The 18,675-nt window shown below is 48.2% G+C and overlaps 7 protein-coding genes across 7 annotated transcripts; 5 read left to right on the forward strand and 2 right to left on the reverse strand.

Annotated features, from left to right (window-relative positions):
- Window positions 1-1,133: 1,133 nt before the first annotated feature.
- PENARI_c020G06003 (fungal specific transcription factor domain-containing protein) lies at window positions 1,134-2,313 on the forward strand (the record flags this gene model as incomplete). Its single annotated transcript, XM_022635015.1, has 4 exons — window positions 1,134-1,195; window positions 1,255-1,771; window positions 1,832-2,253; window positions 2,307-2,313. The coding sequence occupies 4 exons, from the start codon at window positions 1,134-1,136 to the stop codon at window positions 2,311-2,313; spliced, it is 1,008 nt and encodes a 335-aa protein (XP_022485070.1).
- Window positions 2,314-3,333: 1,020 nt separating this feature from the next.
- PENARI_c020G02506 (zinc-binding alcohol dehydrogenase family protein) lies at window positions 3,334-4,458 on the reverse strand (the record flags this gene model as incomplete). The annotated part of the gene is made up of 1 exon (XM_022634962.1): window positions 3,334-4,458. The coding sequence occupies one exon, from the start codon at window positions 4,456-4,458 to the stop codon at window positions 3,334-3,336; it is 1,125 nt and encodes a 374-aa protein (XP_022485102.1).
- An 812-nt stretch (window positions 4,459-5,270) lies between these two features.
- PENARI_c020G01196 (uncharacterized protein) lies at window positions 5,271-6,327 on the forward strand (the record flags this gene model as incomplete). The annotated part of the gene is made up of 2 exons (XM_022634934.1): window positions 5,271-6,151; window positions 6,216-6,327. 2 exons carry the CDS (start codon window positions 5,271-5,273, stop codon window positions 6,325-6,327), a joined length of 993 nt encoding a protein of 330 aa, XP_022485034.1.
- Window positions 6,328-6,507: 180 nt separating this feature from the next.
- On the reverse strand, window positions 6,508-8,793 carry PENARI_c020G10229 (Zn(II)2Cys6 transcription factor; the record flags this gene model as incomplete). The annotated part of the gene is made up of 4 exons (XM_022635089.1): window positions 6,508-7,021; window positions 7,085-7,167; window positions 7,237-8,172; window positions 8,242-8,793. The coding sequence occupies 4 exons, from the start codon at window positions 8,791-8,793 to the stop codon at window positions 6,508-6,510; spliced, it is 2,085 nt and encodes a 694-aa protein (XP_022485190.1).
- A 2,775-nt stretch (window positions 8,794-11,568) lies between these two features.
- PENARI_c020G11525 (aromatic alcohol reductase) lies at window positions 11,569-12,550 on the forward strand (the record flags this gene model as incomplete). Its single annotated transcript, XM_022635113.1, has 2 exons — window positions 11,569-11,601; window positions 11,699-12,550. 2 exons carry the CDS (start codon window positions 11,569-11,571, stop codon window positions 12,548-12,550), a joined length of 885 nt encoding a protein of 294 aa, XP_022485178.1.
- A 901-nt stretch (window positions 12,551-13,451) lies between these two features.
- Window positions 13,452-16,532, forward strand: PENARI_c020G02592 (uncharacterized protein; the record flags this gene model as incomplete). The annotated part of the gene is made up of 4 exons (XM_022634966.1): window positions 13,452-13,516; window positions 13,607-13,775; window positions 13,848-14,120; window positions 16,071-16,532. The coding sequence occupies 4 exons, from the start codon at window positions 13,452-13,454 to the stop codon at window positions 16,530-16,532; spliced, it is 969 nt and encodes a 322-aa protein (XP_022485084.1).
- Window positions 16,533-16,998: 466 nt separating this feature from the next.
- On the forward strand, window positions 16,999-18,364 carry PENARI_c020G06600 (uncharacterized protein; the record flags this gene model as incomplete). The annotated part of the gene is made up of 2 exons (XM_022635026.1): window positions 16,999-17,675; window positions 17,737-18,364. 2 exons carry the CDS (start codon window positions 16,999-17,001, stop codon window positions 18,362-18,364), a joined length of 1,305 nt encoding a protein of 434 aa, XP_022485020.1.
- Window positions 18,365-18,675: the final 311 nt, after the last annotated feature.

An 18,675-nucleotide genomic window follows, 5' to 3' on the forward strand; every position in this document is an offset into this window, starting at 1 on the left:
ATGCTCTCTCTGCACCAGCAAGTCTCACCGGGGAGCAAAGAACCTTATTGCCGATCAGCAATTAACTAATTTGCTCATTTCAATGCCGCACGTGGTGACTTGTGACATCTATTGAAAGCAACAACTGACAAATAGCAGTTAAACCCCATATATTAGTATCTGCCGATTTTTCCTCCCGGTGCGCACGGTGTGATCGGGACACAAGCCTCCCACAGAGACACCTATCACCAGGACTCTGGGTCTCTCCCGGTACCCAATCGAGGCAAATAGAGTTCTTGTTTCTTCGCACGCACGAACGGAGATAGCAGTGGCTCCATAAAGAGTCATCTACCAAGATTTATGGATTGACGCTGAGAACTTAGTTCATGTGATGCCGATATAGGGGGTAGGAAAACAGACGTAAAATAGGGCTTGTGCCAAACGCTAAGAGCTACAGTGTTAAAACTGAGAACGTTGTCAAAATAGTCTCTGAGAACCTTGGAAGCCAAATATGAGGTTTATCTGCCGATATCAGCGTTAGATTGGCTTCACACCACTTGAATGTTATAAATACCAACACTGAATACCCGTCTCATTGGCTTGTTCAAGAGTTTTGCTTTCTCTGAGCACGAGAGACCCTGGGGATCAACCCTATATCGCACGTTTTTCAGCTTATCATGGCATCCGCGTCACGACAACAACCCGGGCTCGTAAGTTTATACATACCTTCCAGGCTGCTTACACCCTGTGGCCTTCCGATCTGACTTGATTAGGCGTGTGAGGAATGCCGCAAGAGAAAGCTACGATGCGATAGACAGCAGCCTCGATGCGATCAATGTGAAGACTCTGGAGCTATTTGTTACGTGAATCAGGATCGGTCTCCAAGAGGTCCTAAGAGAGGGCATTTAAAAGCTTTACGGAGTCGTATTGGTTTGTAAACAGAATTCACCTTCTATACACCCAAGTACCTAATAGCTGTTCCAGCCACACTTGAAAGCCTTGTCAACCGCGACCAGGTCAGCCTTGACACCAATGCACAACACACATCCAAGAGTGAAGTGGGTCAGTTTCCTACTCCGCCAGAGAGCTCTGTCGATAGCACGAAGAGAGAGTGCCGTATTGTTTCCCGTTCTGTGGATGAATCACCCTCAAACATGTCCTTCGCGCCCACTACAGCCCCAGAAATTGAGATATCTGATATAATCGAGGCAGATCTGTACGCATAATCTCTGCATAAGATGGTTTATTACTATTTATTACTAACTAATTATACAGAGACCAGCTCTACTTTGATAGAGTGCATCCTGTCGCCCCCATGCTACATCAAGGTCGCTATCTGACCTGGTCCCAACATTGCTACAAAGCAGAACCCTATTCCGGCTTGCAGGCTGCGATGTGGGCACTAGCCGCAGCCGCATCTGCACATCTGCAGCATATGCGGGAGTCACTCTACCTTTGTGCACGCTCCAAGCTCGAAGCGCTTGATAATCAAATCGACTGTGCAAGCGCTGCTTCTTTGCAGTCTGCACAAGGCTGGCTTCTACTGACCCACTATGAGTTCCGGTACATGGACTACAGTCGAGCATGGATTACTGCCGGACGAGCTTTTCGTATCATCCAACTGATGAAGTTGCATGAGATTGACCGCTTCCACACAACGGCCCTCGATCTAGCATTTACTGAGGCTTGGGCCGAGATAGAGGAGAAAAGACGAACTTTCTGGCTGGCATATTGTCTAGATCGATTTCTCAATATCTCAGACCAATGGCCTTTGACTCTACATGAGGAGCCTGTAAGAAAGTCTCACTCATTTCAGTTCCCTCAAACACTGCTGATTCCATTCCATTACTAGCTTTGGATATTTCTTCCAGCTCCAGAATCTGATTTCCAACATAGTAGACCAGTCCTCATGGTATCCATGCCAGATGCCATCGAAACATCCGGACAGAAGACGCTGCCACCTTTCGCCGAAGCAACTGTCTTGACAACACTGTGCTGGCACAGTATTAGCCTAAAGCAAACCCGACTTGCGAACAAAATACCCGGGCTTGATACTGGTATTGACTTCTGGGAACACCATAGCCGACTCTACCATATAGCCCAGCAGCGGCTGATGCTACTTTCTCTACCACCATGCTCGCCAGAACTGTTAGATCCCATGCGCCTATTCACAAACATGCTAGCAAATTCAGCTATCATCTGGTTCTATGGCATGATGGAAGTCCTAAAAGGAACATCGAATGATCAAACCATCCTCGTACCTCTTTACTCAGCGTACGAAATAGCAAGCCTTGCAAAACCACTTATTCGATCTAGTTTCTTCACAGTGAGTAACTTATTCCTTCTCGTTCTTATTTCCGGGACTTTGGTAGCTTGTCTCACATCTCACGTGCGCATCTAGGCACATGCATTCTCCCCTATGTTACTCTTTCTCTCCGCGAAGTTTCTCCGAACACATGGAGATCAACTGCGTAGAAGTGGCACGGTGTCGGAGGATAAATATGGTAGGCTGGACGAGCTCAAAAGGGCTTTACTGGTCTTACAAAATGGGAATAATTTGGCAATGAATTATTTGGATCTCCTTGAGTTGGATTGTTTCGATGAGTTGAGTGTTCTCTCAGGTGGCACAGAGCAGCAAGAGACACCATGCGTCTTGGATATAATGAATCTTTTTGAGGCAATTTAATTGTAGTCGAAGTTTTAAAATTGGGGGTTTTTTTGGTTGTCCTGTCATGTATTTTCCCAGGTAATCACTTCAATACGAAACTAACAGTAAATGTTTTAACACCATTGGACAGACCGTTTTTTATACCGTTTTTTATACCGTTTTTTAGACCACTTTTTAGACCCCCTATCGCAAACCGAAGAGCAAGTCTATACCATCTTACTTTCTAAATATTTTTGCTTCAGTGAGTGCTTTTTATAGAAGACAAGCTTCAACCTAATCCACAACAGTTAAGTGTTCTATCAGGAAACAAGTCTAGGGGTGTTGAGATCTAATTTTTAACCGGCAGAGTCTGGGTTATCAAAGAGGTGTCAAAACTATTGCTGCGTCACTGTACCCATTTCTTTTTCTCTAAGAAGACTAAGAGCCACCATCCAGTATATTCGCCATAGACTCAGCGGTCCATTGAAGACTTCATTCTTCTTACGTCAGATGGATTGGAAAAAAGGATTAGAATAATTGAATTACTGAGTCCTTGGTCAGTGAAAAGATGATACATGTTCGCATGGGAAGCAGATTTCTCCATCTCCCAGATATCCCGATCACCGAATAATTCCAGTTAGTCATGAATCTTGCCCTTCACATCCTCCTTGGCTCTAATAGCCTGTTGTGTGCGAATACATCACTGCTCAAAGCGAAACAACAACCTTCTGCGCCGACACGCCCTTCATGTGAACGTCAAGCGCAGCCTGAATCTGCTCAAGTCCCTTTCCGATGATAACAGGCTTAGGAACGACGCGATACTCCCCATTTTCCAGAGCGTTGGGTAGGAACCTGTTATAAATCATAGCACCCACGTCGTTCTGGACCAGGGAGCTACCGAAAACGAACTTCGTCACAACACCTCGTCGCACGGACTTGAAATAAACGGTAATATTCCACCACATCAAACCCATCATGAAGAGGAAAAGTTGCCAGGCAGTCGCGGGAGCCTTCTCGGGAAATGGGAAGCTGATTTGGGCGACGAATTTGGAACCGTCTGTCTTTGCGAGGATGTCCATGCAGGCCTCAGTGGAGTTGTTACCGATTGCGATCGCGCCGACGGGCTTCTTGGTGCGGAGAACATGGATGATGTCTTCGACGGTCGACTTACTGTTATAGTCAAACACATTGGTAGCACCGAGTCCCTTCACATACTCAAAGTTCTTGGGAGAGGCTGTGGTGATCACATCGTATCCTGCAGCAGTGGCCAGCTGGATGGCGTTGCTTCCGACACTGGTCGATCCACCCCAGATAATAACAGTCTTGACAGTTGACTTCGCGGCTTTGCTTGTGGTGGTAGGATAGTCAAGAGCCAGGAAGTCAGTTTGGAAGAGTGCAGTTGCAGCGGTTGACAGGCCGAGAGGGAGGACGCAAGCCTCTTCGTAGGAAAGAGAGTCAGGAATTGGCGAGGTCAGGTTGGCGTGTACGACAGTGTACTCTTGGAAGGCACCTTCGGATGACTTGTTGATGGTGGGGTCCATCGATATCGCGTGGGCAAGGACGCGATCTCCTAGCTTGAACCCGCTGACCTCTTCGCCAATCTCAACCACTTGACCAGCGAGATCATTTCCCATCACGAAGGGGCATCTGATCCACTCAAAGATGTAATTGCCCATGACCTGCTTGGACCACTCCATGGCGTTTACAGCAATGGCGGCGTTCTTCACGACGAGCTCGTTGGCTGCGGGAGAGGTGTATGGCGCAGACTGGACCTCGAGAGGTCGTTTCGATCTGGCAGACAGCCATGCGGCTTGGTTATGGGGACTTTCCATGATGATATTCCCAGATGAGGGGTGCTGCTGATCCGTAGAGCCAAGCCTGGTTGGGAAGATGGGAGAAGGCAGAACTTGGAACGGTGAAACTGGGGGCTCTCACCACAACACGGCAATCGGATGCGATAACGATAACATACGTGCTAGTAGGTCCAGCTCGTGACGTCCGTCCAATCTAGATTATAGGATAGTCTGATGCGCTCAACTTGTGAGTCTTTGCTTTCGGTTTGCCCTGACCCATCAAGTCCAAGGTCTTCTTGAAACAGTGCTAGTTATATCAACGGGTCAAAAGGTATATTCAGTAGCGTAGGAGGAATGACAAGGCTAGGTACTATTACTTGTTGGGCTTTTGCCTTCGAATACAGGACTAATAGGTTTTCCAGGCTGAAGGAAGAATATAGCAGCTCGTCCTTGAGGGGATGCACATGGCTCACTTCGCATGATATACAATTTGGGACCCTAGATCGAACTTTTAGGTGTCCTCTCTATGTCTTTGTCAAATTTAAGAATCCAAGCGAAGGTGTATACATGCACTCATACCTTGTCTTCCCTTTTCGGACCGTCGGCCGAATGCTGAGTCATCTGCATGACTCGAGGGCCATTTATCATCTAGCCGCCAAGACCTTCCCAAAAAGGTAGACAGCTTAACAATCTAATGCATATGACTAGGTATTGAAGATGGGAAGGACCAGTATTTATAGTTTGACCTTTTGCCCCGAGTATTGTCACTCTCAGTATCTTCATCCTCTTTCCTTTCTGATCCTCTTTGTATCACCGACATCTCCGATCTATAAAGCCCGACTATTTTCACCATGGTCAAATTCCTCCAGCCAAGGGTCACACCACTGCCAACAGGTATTGACCTAACAGGCAAGATAGCCGTTGTCACGGGAGCCAGCTCGGGACTGGGTCTCGAATTATCCCGACAGCTACTGCAAATGCGAGCGTCGACCGTCATTCTGGCCGTCCGCAACGTCGCCAAGGGTGAAGCATGCGCCAAGGACCTCCTTCAGGACCATGAAGTCCAGAAGCTTAACCCCAAGCCTAGCGTCAAAGTGATGGAGCTAGACATGGACCGGTATGACAACGTGCAGCAGTTCGCCAAACAACTCCGCGATGAAATCCCGGTGGTCGACCTCCTCATCCTAAACGCCGGGATCAGTCCTGTAACACTCGAGCGGAGCCCTAACGGCCATGCTCGAGCAGTGCAGGTTAACTATCTTTCCAACGTACTGTTGATAGCAGAGCTGTTGCCATATCTCCAAGCGGGTGCTGAAAAGACCGGCTCGCCAGCGCGTATCAGCTGGGTTGGAAGTCGGATGCACGAGAGTCCGAGTCTCGAGAAGAATTTGCCTATAAAGGCTGATGAGGGGGTATTGGAACATTTAGATAAAGAGGAGACTTTTGTTCCGTTCCAGCATTATGGGGATTCGAAGCTGTTGTGTGCGCTGTTTATGTATAGCCTGACACCGAAGCTAGATCCGAAGAAGGTTGTCATCAATATGGTGTGTCCTGGTATGGTGGATACAGCTTTGAGTGATGGGCTCCCGCTGCATTTCCGCTTAGTGGTGAATGCTATTAAGGCGATTCGGGCCCGTGCTGTGGATGTGGGTGCCTGGTTGATATTGAATGCGGTGTTGGTTGAGGGCCCGGAATCCCATGGCAGGTTTTTGGGCGATAAGATCATCATGGAGTAAGTCTACCCCCTTCCCTGCGTTTCTGAAAGCAAAGGCTAATATGCTTTCCCCTTTTATTAGAAAAACTGCATTTATCAAGTCGCCGGCGGGTGAGCAGGTAAAGAGCAAACTTTGGGCAGAGACGATTGCAGAGATGAAAACGCTTGTGGATCTCCCTGTGGAGTACGAATAAGCTTGAATAAGCTTGATGGCTCGGTCCAGCCATTGATATGTAATTCATTCCCCCAAGAAATGCAAAATCACATGGTCAATCTGCTCTCCGGGCAATTCCGTATTCAGTCACGTTTGGCTTGTGATACCAGGCCACGAGTCACTGAGCATAGTGCGGTGGGGAGATTCCACGCCCCAATCTTTAGAATATCTGGGATAGCGAAAATGCCGCCCATGACTCAAAGTCAGACTGTGCCATATTGGAAATAGACTCTAAGTCCAATCCACCGTCATTATCCGTTAGGGTGGTATATGTCGATGCAGAAATGGTACTATCAAGGGCAGTTTGAGTCCGTGGGGTAGATGCCAGAGAGAGTTCCAGGCCAATATGGAGGTCGATGAGAGCTTGCATAGCGAGTGGCATCCTGTCTTTCAATTGGCCTTGGCCAGCGCTATCATCATCGGCCGTCTGGTTTTCAGGCGAAGAACCCCGGGCCTGGTATTGTGAGATAATGAGACAGATGTAATCATCAAGGCACGATCGGGCGTTCGGTACTTCGCTTAATATGTGGGATTGTTGGATATATGTCAATGTAAGAAGTGCGCATTGCAGGGGCCCGTACTGGCTATGCCAGTACCATATGTAGGGCGAAAGCGCAGGGGTATCGTGGAGCCATATAAAAACACGCAAATAAGCCACGCAGAGGTGCACAACTCTGAAAGGTTGGTAAGTGATCTTGTGATGTAAAGGACAACAAGGTTGATAAAGCAATCCATACCTGGTCCATAGCTTTTTGGAGTCTGAGTCTTTCTCTATTGGGGAAACCAATACCGGCTTGTGTAGTGTGATAGCTGTTTCGAGCTGCATTAATGTCAGCATGGCATGCGTCCACCTTCTAAAATCGGTGGACTGGCTGGTTGACTCCGCTACTGTATGTGTGGATATATGACCGATGAGAGTGTCAATTGTCTGCTCAACCCGTTTCGCGTCCGTGGCAAGCTCTGAAAGCTTCTTCGTAGTCATTTCTCGTGAGTTCTGTAGGTGAGAAATGATATTCCATTGCAGGCGAGTGCTTTCGGATCGCCCGATGGCGAACAATAGTGTTAGGTCCAAGACTTCGGAATTGATGACAGCTCCGCCATTGTCACCATAAGCAACCACGCTTACTCCGTCTAGTACATCTCCTCCACAGCAGGGCGGAAGGCCGGTAGATACGCTCGTCTGCAGATCGAGCCAGACTATATGCCACCAAATCCGGCGCCTTGTTTCTTGATCTTTATGATTGAGAGCCGACCATGTTGCTTCACGGTGGAGTCCCATACTCTGGGCTATTCGCACTGTAGTGCTGATGGAGACCAAACTTTGCATCGATTCAGGGGGTGGGTCAATGAATGGGCCTGTTAACAACGTCGAGACGAGGGTGTTTATTGTCGGATACTCCAGATGACAAGACTGGGAAAGACTGGCTGTATAGGCGGTCTTAAGCTGCTTCAAAATCGTATCTTTACACTCATCCTGAAGCAGATCGCTTGCCCAGTGAGCCTCCGGCGCGGCTGATGCGCCGCAGTACAGTATTGCAAATAGTAAACAGAAAAACGTTGGGTCGTCAATGAACTTCTGCGATGGCAATGACTCGTCATTATTTCCACACCAGGCCCAGAAGTCATCGTAATCTGTCTGCAGTGAGGACCGGTCCACGAGAGGGCAAATGGGCCACACTGCGATGAAGAATACCTCAAGCAGGGCGTTGCTAACGGGTTTTGTGGGCAGAGACTTCAGGAGGCTAAACATCTTTGCAGCAGAAGCATATGAGGCCATATCGTGGGCAACATGATGGCACTTGAAAAAGTCATCGCTTTGGGTTTCCTATAACAGGCGCAATCACGGTCAGCTACTCTTACAGATCAGGTGCCAGACGAGCTTTGGAGCCTTTACCTTTCCAGCAATAGAACCCCAAAATGCTCGACCAATGAACCTTGAATGACCGTTTCGCTGCAAATTCAGGTAGTCATTGCAGATTGGAACTGGCCTATGCGCAGAGGATGACTCCGATGTAGCAGAGGGGTTCAAGGTAGCATCCGGCACATTGTTTGTGCCTGTAGAAGGCTCATCGTTATAAATTAGATCTGCGACTCGATTTGTGGAACAGGCCAGCCGGGGATCAAGGGGTGAAGCAGTTGGGTACTTCGCTTCCGAGCCTGGTGTACCCAGTATCCCTGGAGCTTGAGTGCCAGGCCATACTCCCGTGTCCGGCTCAGCAGCATGATTGGAGGGTCGGCTCTCAGAATGATTGCTTTCATTATTCAAGAATACATGTCGCACCCGGCCAGTAAGCTCGTCACGAACTCCTGTGTTGTACACACAGGTCTCGTTCATTCGCGTGCAGTTGACACATTGTGGATGTTCGCGACCGCAGCGAACCTTGCGACGACGACAGACAACACAGCTGAGGGCCAATCTAGGTCTTTTGATAGGTTGCTGAATCATCGGGAGATATTCAAACTTGGTGAGTTTGTACAATGGAACAAAGGCACAAAGAGAGGGCTGAGGAGCTAAGCCGAACTGGGAAGCTAGTCTTGGCTTCCCACTACCTGTCACCACCTCCTCCCACGGCATCTGTCTAGTCCTCTATATAAGATGCCTCTGCATTTGCATGAAAGTTTAGGGAACCCTATAGAAAGTTTGAACCTATTATGTACAAAGTCCTCCTCGTACCTTAGAGTGGTCCAGAGCTCCATATTCCAACCTTGGTGGGTGGACGACCCTTGGCATGCGATCTCATCCAGCAAGTCTTCTCGGTTTTCTCGATGGCCCAGGTCAATTTCACACGATGTCAGGGCTGCGTACAGAGAGCAAACTATTTTTTTATGTTGTCAGGGATAATTTCAAGAATCCCAATGTCAAATAGTCAAGCCTGAGTGCCAAAAATGGCCTCTGGCACTCACCTCTCTTGCCCCCGCCTTGTCTATACACCATTCAAGAAAGGAATCATATCTTTGATCCAGATCCTGTTCAAAGTGGCTCCAGTTACGCCTAATGAAGCTTTTGAGCTAGGCGAAGAACTCTTCAATTGGGTTGAGGTCTGGCGAATAAGGAGGTAGATAAATTAACTTGACTCCAGCATTGGCACACATTTGCACTATACGTCCAGAGTGGTGGAACGACGCATTTCCCATAACCAAGACAGATTTTGGCTTAGGACATCGTCCGCAGTGCCGAAGAAGCTGGTCGATGACGAACATACAGTGACACAGCAAATGTTTTAACACTATTGGACAGACCGTTTTTTAGACCGCTTTTTAGACCCCCTATCGCAAACCGAAGAGTAAGTCTATATCATCTTACTTTCTAAACGTTTTTTGCTTTAGTGAGTGCTTTTTATAGAAGACAAGATTCAACCTAATCCACAACAGTTAAGTGTTTTATTAGGAAACCAGTCTAGGGGTGTTAAAAAATCGAATTTTTAACAGGCAGAATCTAAGTAATCAAAGGGGTGTCAAAACTATTGCTGCGTCACTATAGTAGCATCCGTTGAACCGCGAAAAACGCGGGAAAATACAATACAGTGTGTCCTGAACCTGGTGCCACCACTTTTATTCTTTGACTGTTTCTCAAGTCTCAAGTACTAATCTCCGCTAGTCCATATTCGGAATTTCTCCCTGTATCCTCGACATTGGGGCCTGTATTGTTTTTTACACACAGTACCTACTGCTATGGTGGGGTTGTATTCGCTTGTACTTTAACTATTACGTTGTGAATGATTCCTGAAGATACAGGGTGGTGATGAAATACCCGCCAACACTCTCAGAACTTCTCAAGTTAATTGACCTGTCTAAGTAGGCATCAGACGGAGATTTCTCTTTAGCTCTCCTCCTATCGCGACATTCCTCAGCACCCCATCAATCCCTAGGCCTTACAATTGCAACAGCCCCAGCCCCCCAAACGCCACCACCGCTGCCCCTCCACACAGTCCCCAAACCCCCTTATCCCATCCTCTCGGCCCCTGTATCGTAACCCATGTATCCACTACACATACAGCAGTCCACGCCGTCAATATAACTCCCATCTCCTTCACCTTTCCTTTGCCATAAAGCCAAAACAGCGCGCCTGCCACGGCTATGTCACGTATTCCAAGGAATATCATTGCTTTCTCGGTTATGTCGCGGCCTTCTGGCGTGGTAGGGATGACCCCGAGAGACCCTGCAGCAACGGACGGAGATAGAACGGCCAAGGCTCCGAGAGAAAAAACAGTCGTTGTAAGGCCAAGGCCGATAAAGCGCCATGTTGAATGAGTGAAGAGGCAATTGGGGAAAGCCATTGTGCATCGGCTGCGAGAAATTGAAGAGTTGATTTTTGTTTAGTAGGATAGGATGACAGAGCTTTTCTTTTGGATAACAAAGCCACGCAAGTGGCAAATCCTGAACTTCATATAACCCAACACCTGCTTCCGGCCAGCTATGTCACCGCGGAGAGTTTAGAAATGCTCTGGCTCTATCCAAGGGAGGCCCTTCGGCTGATGAAAAATCAAAATCATCTGCAGTGATGCAAACTTGCCAGGAGTTTCATAAATACTATGCTGACACGTTTACCGTGGACCAAAGCCTGTACGTAAGTTCGCACTAGGTGGGGCATCTGTTTACCAGTCAACCCCATCTGCTCAAATATCGCTCGGTATGATCAGTAAACATAATATCAGATCTCAAATCAGGTCTCAAATCAGGTCTCAAATCAGGTCTCAAATCAGGTCTTTGTTATGAACAGCAGAAATGGTCTCCACCCACACTCTTACAAATTATTTTGGGCCTGATCATGGAGCTACTCTCACAGTACAGGCCCATTGTCGGCGAATAGAGCTGCTATGCCGCACCTGGTACTGATAGTTCAGGGGAGATGATGACCCAACCTAATCTTATCAGTATGAAGGGTACAGGATAACCTGACAGACAAGGTAATACATTAGGTACGTCGACTCAAGGGCGCTATCCTAGGAAAGACCGACAGTCCCCCTTTTGGCAGCCACTAGCCTCTCGGAGCTTAGAGATGATCCAACCTTCCGGGGTGATTTCTAATCATCGTTGTGGGTAAGTAGAGATAGGCTTGGTCAAATTGATGACCTAGGATATGGATATAATGAGCGCAAAGTATTGCGAATGTGAGAGTACGATCCTGCCTGCTTCTACCACTTCATCCAAATACCCTAAAACGTTTGTCATTACTTCGAGTTACATTAATCACGCTCAGTGGAGCATTCATCTATCCGCAATGGCCCTGTTCAAGACTGTTCTGCTTATCGGAGTACGTCTCATTTTTCCAGCACCGCGCTTGGCTTCCATTCCTCCTACCAATAATAAAAGGTTACTGTCCGCATCTAGCCTACTAACACATTCTATAGGCAGGTGGAAACCTAGGTGTCCCTGTCCTTGAAGCATTCTTAGCCTCTCCATACAAAGTCAGCGTTTTGACCCGCAAAGAGTCGACATCAACATTCCCTGAAGGCGTGCCTGTCTTCAAAGCCGACTATACCGATGTATCCTCGATCAAGCTTGCAATGGAAGGTCAGGATATGGTAATTAGCATGGTCGGCGGCATCGCCGCAGGAGACCAACAGGTATTCATCGATGCCGCCCTCGCCGCCGGTGTGAAAAGATTCTTGCCTAGCGAGTTCGGTCCCTATTCGCGGAACCCCGAATTTGCCGCACTGAACCCTGTCGTTTTACCAGCCAAGGCGGGTACTGTCGACTATCTCCGATCAAAACAGCCATTGATTTCTTGGTCGAGTCTTGTTACCGGCGCATTCTTCGACTGGGCCATGAAAGTCGGATTCTTCGGCTTCGACCTCGCCTCAAAAACCGTGACTCTCATCGACGGCGGCACGTCGGTTTTCACTACTACAACCTTGTCGACAATCGGGAAGGCCCTTGTTGCCATACTCGAACACCGGGGCGAGACGAAGAACCAATACATCTTTGTATCATCCTTCAATGTCAGCCAGAAAGACATTCTAGATGTGGTTGAGAAGGTCGATGGCCAGAAATGGACGGTAAAGCATGTTACGTCCGAGGAGGTCATCAATAATGGCAAGAGAAGGCTTGCGGCGGGTGATTTCGCCGGAATCATAGACTTGACTAGGGGTGGGGCATTTGGCAAACAGGCACTGGGAGATGAGAGTTCACATGGGTTCTGGAACGACAAGTTAGGGCTCCCAAAAGAGGATATAGAACAGACTATTAGAGATCTGCTCTAGGAGGCAATGTGAGTAATAGGTGTATCTCTTGCAATTATTCGATTTGATATGTACAAAAGGCATGTAGCTCCAATATGGTATTGATAAGTCAGTAATGGTGGAGGGATCTCAAGTGAATAGACACTTTCTGATCTTTCGACTGGGTCTAAGTGAAGGTCAACAGAAACTGAATTTAAGAGTGATGTTTAGTTGATTTTCTTGCCAAGACGAAACAGGTGAGCCCACGTTAGTAGACGTTTCTCCACTACTTGCCAATCAACACAAGAAATCGTTTGTGCCATACCATGCCCTGAAACGAATGTAGCGAGAGAAAGGGGTTATAGTAAACACGGCAGCGCGGGCGTCCGCAAAAAAGGCTTACATTTCTATATTGGAGTTCTTTTGCCACGCACGCTTTTCATTTGACATGATCTTACTGTTTTCGTGATGGCGTGGTTTTATACACCGTCTCGGTAGCTTCTACTGCATATTAAAGATATATAAACACGGTTTTATTCGCTTATTTTCGGGCTATGCGCCACTTTCTTATTCCTACGTCTTATTCGCGTACGCTCTTCCCAGTTATTGCTCCTCTCAGCGTTCGCTTTCGCACTGTCTTACCGTTTCCAGATACGTCTTTTGATTTGCCGGGATATGTTTTGCTTGGATACGAGGCTATAGCAAAACACACGCTGCCCACGATCTGGTGACTAATCTGTCCTGTTCGCCATGTCTTGGCAATCTGGAGTTAGGCTAGAGCACAGCACACCGCCTTGGGACAGATTGGGACTGTCAATTGAGGGAATGAAGATGACGTGATAGTGAATATATCTCCGGCTAGGCTTCGGTTTAATCTCCGTTCATAACAGCGGCCTAAAATAAATTTGTTTCCTTGGCTCTCTAAGATTTGAACCAGATCACAATGTCGCAGTCAAATTCACCGCAGCTCGGTATGGGTGGCCGTTTGCTCAATACCTTCATCAATCGGTAAGTAGCAGTCTCCACTGTGAAATTGCGCTGGCGTGTCTAAAATCAACCAAATACATTTTTGAGACGAGTGCAAGTCTAATTCGATAGACCTGTTGAGGATCATGGCTCGGGATGGTCTGACCTTTGGGACTCGGGAGAAAGCGATCTGTGGGATCGCGGGAAAGCTTCTCCGGCCTTAGTAGACATCATCGAACAGGAGATGGACCTGCTCAACCCTTTCACCCCGGATGGCGAAAGAAAGAAGGCGCTGGTGCCAGTAAGAGAAATAATTTCATCGTCGTTACATATTCTCTCCAGACTATGTATCCGCTGACAACTGAGACATCAGGGGTGTGGCCGAGGATATGATGTAGTGATGCTGGCACTGCACGGGTTTGACGCATATGGTCTCGAAATATCCGAAACGGCTGTCAAAGAAGCAGAGACTTATGCAGCTGCCGAACTGGAGAATCCATCGGCATACCACTTTGGTGGCAACAAAAATCGTCCTGACTCGGCTGGTTCTGTGACCTTCTTTCAAGGGGACTTCTTTTCCTCAAAATGGGAGTTCAAAGGGGGCATTGAGGAGACAACTCGATTTGATGTAGCGTACGATTATACCGTAAGTCGCTTCATGTTTATTATGTGACGATATTGGACTGATTGATAGCACATGTTAGTTTCTCTGTGCTCTCCATCCAGACCAACGAAGGCACTGGGCCACGAGCATGGCTCGAATTTTGAAACCTGGTGGTCTTCTCATCTGTCTAGAATTTCCGTTGTACAAAGATCCGCGACTCCCGGGTCCACCTTGGGGACTGAACGGAGTTCATTGGGACTTGCTATCACAAGGAGGTGATGGTGTAATATTGAATGAAGTGGGAGATGAAGGCAAAGAAAAGAACGTGACTGGGTCTAGGAAGGGAAATTTCCGCAGAGAATTATATGTTAAGCCGGCTCGGTCTTATGATATCGCGAAAGGGACAGATATGATCAGTGTGTATTCCCGGAAATAGAGGAAGTTTTTAGTCAAGTGGTAAATGCCAACCCGAAAGAGATACGTGCCCTGAAACGAACGTAGTGAGAGAAAGTCCCGTTTATAGTAAACACGGCAGCGCGTGCGTCCACAAAATAGTTTATACTTTTCTATGCTGGAAGTCTTTTGCCAAAAGCGCTTTTCATTCGACATGATCTTACTGCTTTCGTGATTGAGTAGTTTTATACGACGTTCTCGGTAGCTTCTGCTGCGTAGTGTAAATGAACGTGATTTGATTCGCTTACTTTCGCCCTAGGCTCCACTTATGCTTTGATTTGCCTGGGTATGTTTTGCTTCTATACGAGCTGCTTCTGTCACCCTACTTTTCCTACGCCTCTGGTTTTCGCTCGCTACGTCTGAACCTTGGGTCTATAACATCTCTCTTATAAATCGTTTTGGGTACAATATGCTTCGACCTAGGGCTTGTCAAGATTGCAAACGTCCGATAGGCATGTCACCAAATTTTCGACCAGCTCGCTGCTCTGCTTGTCGATTAGCACGCTTACCGCCAACTATCGAGACTCGCGTGTGTACAGAATGCGGCGTGCCCATTCGCTCCAACACAAACTATATGCGCTGCGAAGTGTGCCGCCAAGCTTCAAATCCTGGAAACAGTTATAGTCAACCGTCACCTGAAATGCGTCCCTATTCGCAATGTGGCAGCGATTTCCCTGCCTGTAGCAGCGTGCGACGTTGCTTCCCCTGCAGGGTCTACAACGAGCAAAGTTGTGCAACCGGCCACAGAATTTTTCGACTCTTACTGTAATAGAGGCACATATCTCGTAGCTCTTTATGAAATTATTTAAGACCTAGGAAGTGTCAGTGGCCTTTCCGTGTTTCCGAGTTGTGTACGCAAGACGAATTCTTCCCGGAGTGTCATGGTTCTCGCTCTATGCAGCCTGCTTCTGGTACATGCGGTAGGCGCATTGTCCGTAGAACACACCCAGGTCCTTACTCAAAGACATCCACATCAATATGCTAACGACGCCAAGTACTCAATTGACCGCCATGATTTCAACCCTATCTGCTCCTAATACATCGTTAGCGAAGGGGATTCGTGTACCAGCATTGCCGCAAAATGCGATATCACTACTGACCTGCTCACTTTATAATAAGGGTGTGGACTGCGCTAAAAACTGTCGGAAAGCCGATGTGCTGTTCAACAGGAGGGACTCCAGTCCCACTGAGAGATCTTGAAGGTGTCTGCTACAAATAAACCATTCGGGGTGAAGATACCTGCGAGCGAATTGCGAAGGCATACGGCATCACGATTACCAATATTGAGGCCTGGAAAAAGGAGACATGGGCCTGGTATGGGCGTGGTGATCTTCAGATTGGGGGCAATATCTGTCTCACTGAGAAAGGTGTCCGTCCTATGCCGGTATCCATTCCTGGTGCTGTTTGTGGTCCTCAAGTACCTGGGACTGCGCGTCCTACCGGTGGAAGAATCTCCCCTCGTTGAATCCCTGTCCCTCTAGTCAATGTGTGAGTCTTATTAACTCTTGGTCGTGCGACTCAAACTGACAGTGATGATAGTGTAATAGAAAAGGCCAATGTGGCACCGGCGCGGACTTTTGTGGCTCGACTACATCTAAAGCTAGTGCAACCACCGTTATCAAAAAGCAGGCTCATGTTGAGCCTGCGGGCAAGACGATAACCTCATATACCACTGTGAGATACACCGCAACAATAAGTTTAAACTCCGCGACCAGCGCTAATTCAGCCAAGTCTGCGAGTACTACCATAACGACTAGTTCCAGTTTAATAAAATCTGCAAGCCCCATCCTGACTACCCGTGCAGGCACTACCTCAACCGGCATCGAAACAGTACCATCAGGGTGGATGCTGCTGATGTATATGGAGAAGGGGTGCGAAGGAGATTATGTGACCCTCCAAGGCCACAATAAGGAACTACGCAATTCTAAGTGTCTTGTGCTCCATGGCGGTCTCAGTACCAATATCACAGACGAAGATGTTTTCATGTCGATACTGGGTTGACGGTTGTCTGAACTGGAAAAGCTGCGACGATAGTCCGAAAACACGGCCTGCATCGTGGAAGATGATCAATGGTCTCTGCACGGTAGTTGATAACGACAAATGTGACAACTACAATTCCATCGGCCAGACATATGGCTGGCGGGGGAAAGGAGGACCTTGTCAGAATGGTGGTAGAAGAGGCGATCCTAAGACGTTCAACTCGATGCAGTGTTATGTCGGGTAGGAAAGTAATTGTGGAAAGGCATTCATTTCATTTAACATCAAATTGCCAAATATATCATTCAAATCATATCAATTTTGTCTCATAAAAGCCAAAGAAATAGGCAGCAGAGTGGCGATACGAGGTTTTCCGCTTAAGCCTCATTTCAGCCCCCAAAGTGTCTACCGTCGAAGTGCGGCCTTCACATAAAATCCAAGTTTCCCCTGATTCCTCCGTTTTGTTTACTTTTTTCCCCTTTTAAACATAATGGGTCGCCTCAACCAGGAAGTTCCCGCGTCCTCGTCGCACTCACTCCATTCCTTGGATGACGCGCCACCACCCTACACCGACGATCTCGAGTCCCTCCCCATTCCGCCCGATCCGCCTGTCCAGTCTCGCATTGAACCCCTCCGTCTGATCGACTCTGCCTACGTTCTTCCCGGTGGAACAGACATCAGACCATACGACACCGTCGCTCTCACCCTCGCGCCGAATCTCTCGACCAACAGCGATGAGCTCTACAATGCCATCCGTAAGCAGATCATGCTGCCACTGCGCCCTCTCCTCTACGTGAAAGGCTATCACACCGAATCAAGCAACAGTGGGAAAAAAGACAAGAACAGCAGCACTGTGACCGACTTCGAGTTCAGGCTGGATCTCGCCGAGACCATGCTGACCGGCTGGGAGGGCGGCGCGCCTATGCTTGTAAACTGGATGGAGGTCGAGATCCTCACAGATGAAGATTTGAAGCCGGCCTACCGTGGTGGAATCCTGCGTTCGCGAACATACAAGCCCCCCAAGTCGCGCCAGGCAATCGCCCTTACTGATGACAGCGATGCCCTCCTCGGCGAAGACGCCGACGCCGACGGACAGTTGAACAGGCCTCAAAGCGCCCTAAAACTATGGTGCGAGCGGTTCTGCCAGGACCCGGCGCCCGTGAAATCGTACTGTTCCCTCCCATTCCTTCACAAAGACTCTCTAGCTAACCAGACTGATTGACTACAGATTCACACTGCACCGTCAACTCGGAGGCTTCGACTCGAACGCAATGCGCAACGTCCTCTCTTCGCACATCCGCGAACTAAACTACCGCGGCTCCCTCAGCTTCTCCTTCTCAACCGCCCACCGCTCCGTAACAATATACTCCCCACACTGGATCAACCGACTGCGCACGAACCGCTATGTCTGGTGGATCGTAGTCATCCTCCAGCTCTGGATAATCACATGGCCAATCATCTTCTTCATGGAGAAGCGGTACGAGATCGCCCATACAAAGTGGAACGCTTCGCTCATGCCCGAGACCGATTCTGCTTTGGTCAAGTGCTACGCTCAGGGTCGCAATGAGTCTGCTCTGGCTGAGTACTGGGCTCCGGCTGTTAAGCAGGCTGCTTGGACTCGCCGGCGTGGTGAGGGTAGTGTTCTTACGAGGATGGATGTCGAGCGTGTGCAGGGATATTCTCTGCAGCAGTTGCTTGGTATGCGTGCTACTGCTTCTGATTCTGAGCGGGAGCGTAGGGAGCGTGTTAATAATGGTGCTGGTGGATTCGTTGATAATGTTGTTGGGTTGGTCCGCGGCGTCAGTGAAGCTGGGCAGGATTGGAGGATGTCAATGGGATGGGGTGCTAACTGTTAGGTTTGCCGTCTAGTTTGAGCTTACTCTATGGTCTAGGTGTTCTGGTCGACATTGGGCTTTTCTTTTTTTTTTTTGAGATAATAGAGGCATTCGACTGCAGCGGGACTGCAGACTGATTCTCTATAGCCCTGAATAAGACCTGGTGATTCATTCTTTTATAATTTCCTATATTAATGAATTGCACTTTCTATGTCTTTCTAGAGTAACGTCTTCTCGTGTAGGGCAGCACTGCTATGGATCTCGGAAGCTCGTCCAAGGGATATTTGGACAGTCTCCATGCGAAATCCACGTGTCTTGAAGTGAGTCCTGTA

This window comes from Penicillium arizonense (genome assembly GCF_001773325.1).
Source record: "Penicillium arizonense strain CBS 141311 chromosome Unknown PENARI_contig020, whole genome shotgun sequence".
In the NCBI taxonomy this organism is placed as follows: Eukaryota; Fungi; Ascomycota; class Eurotiomycetes; order Eurotiales; family Aspergillaceae; genus Penicillium; species Penicillium arizonense.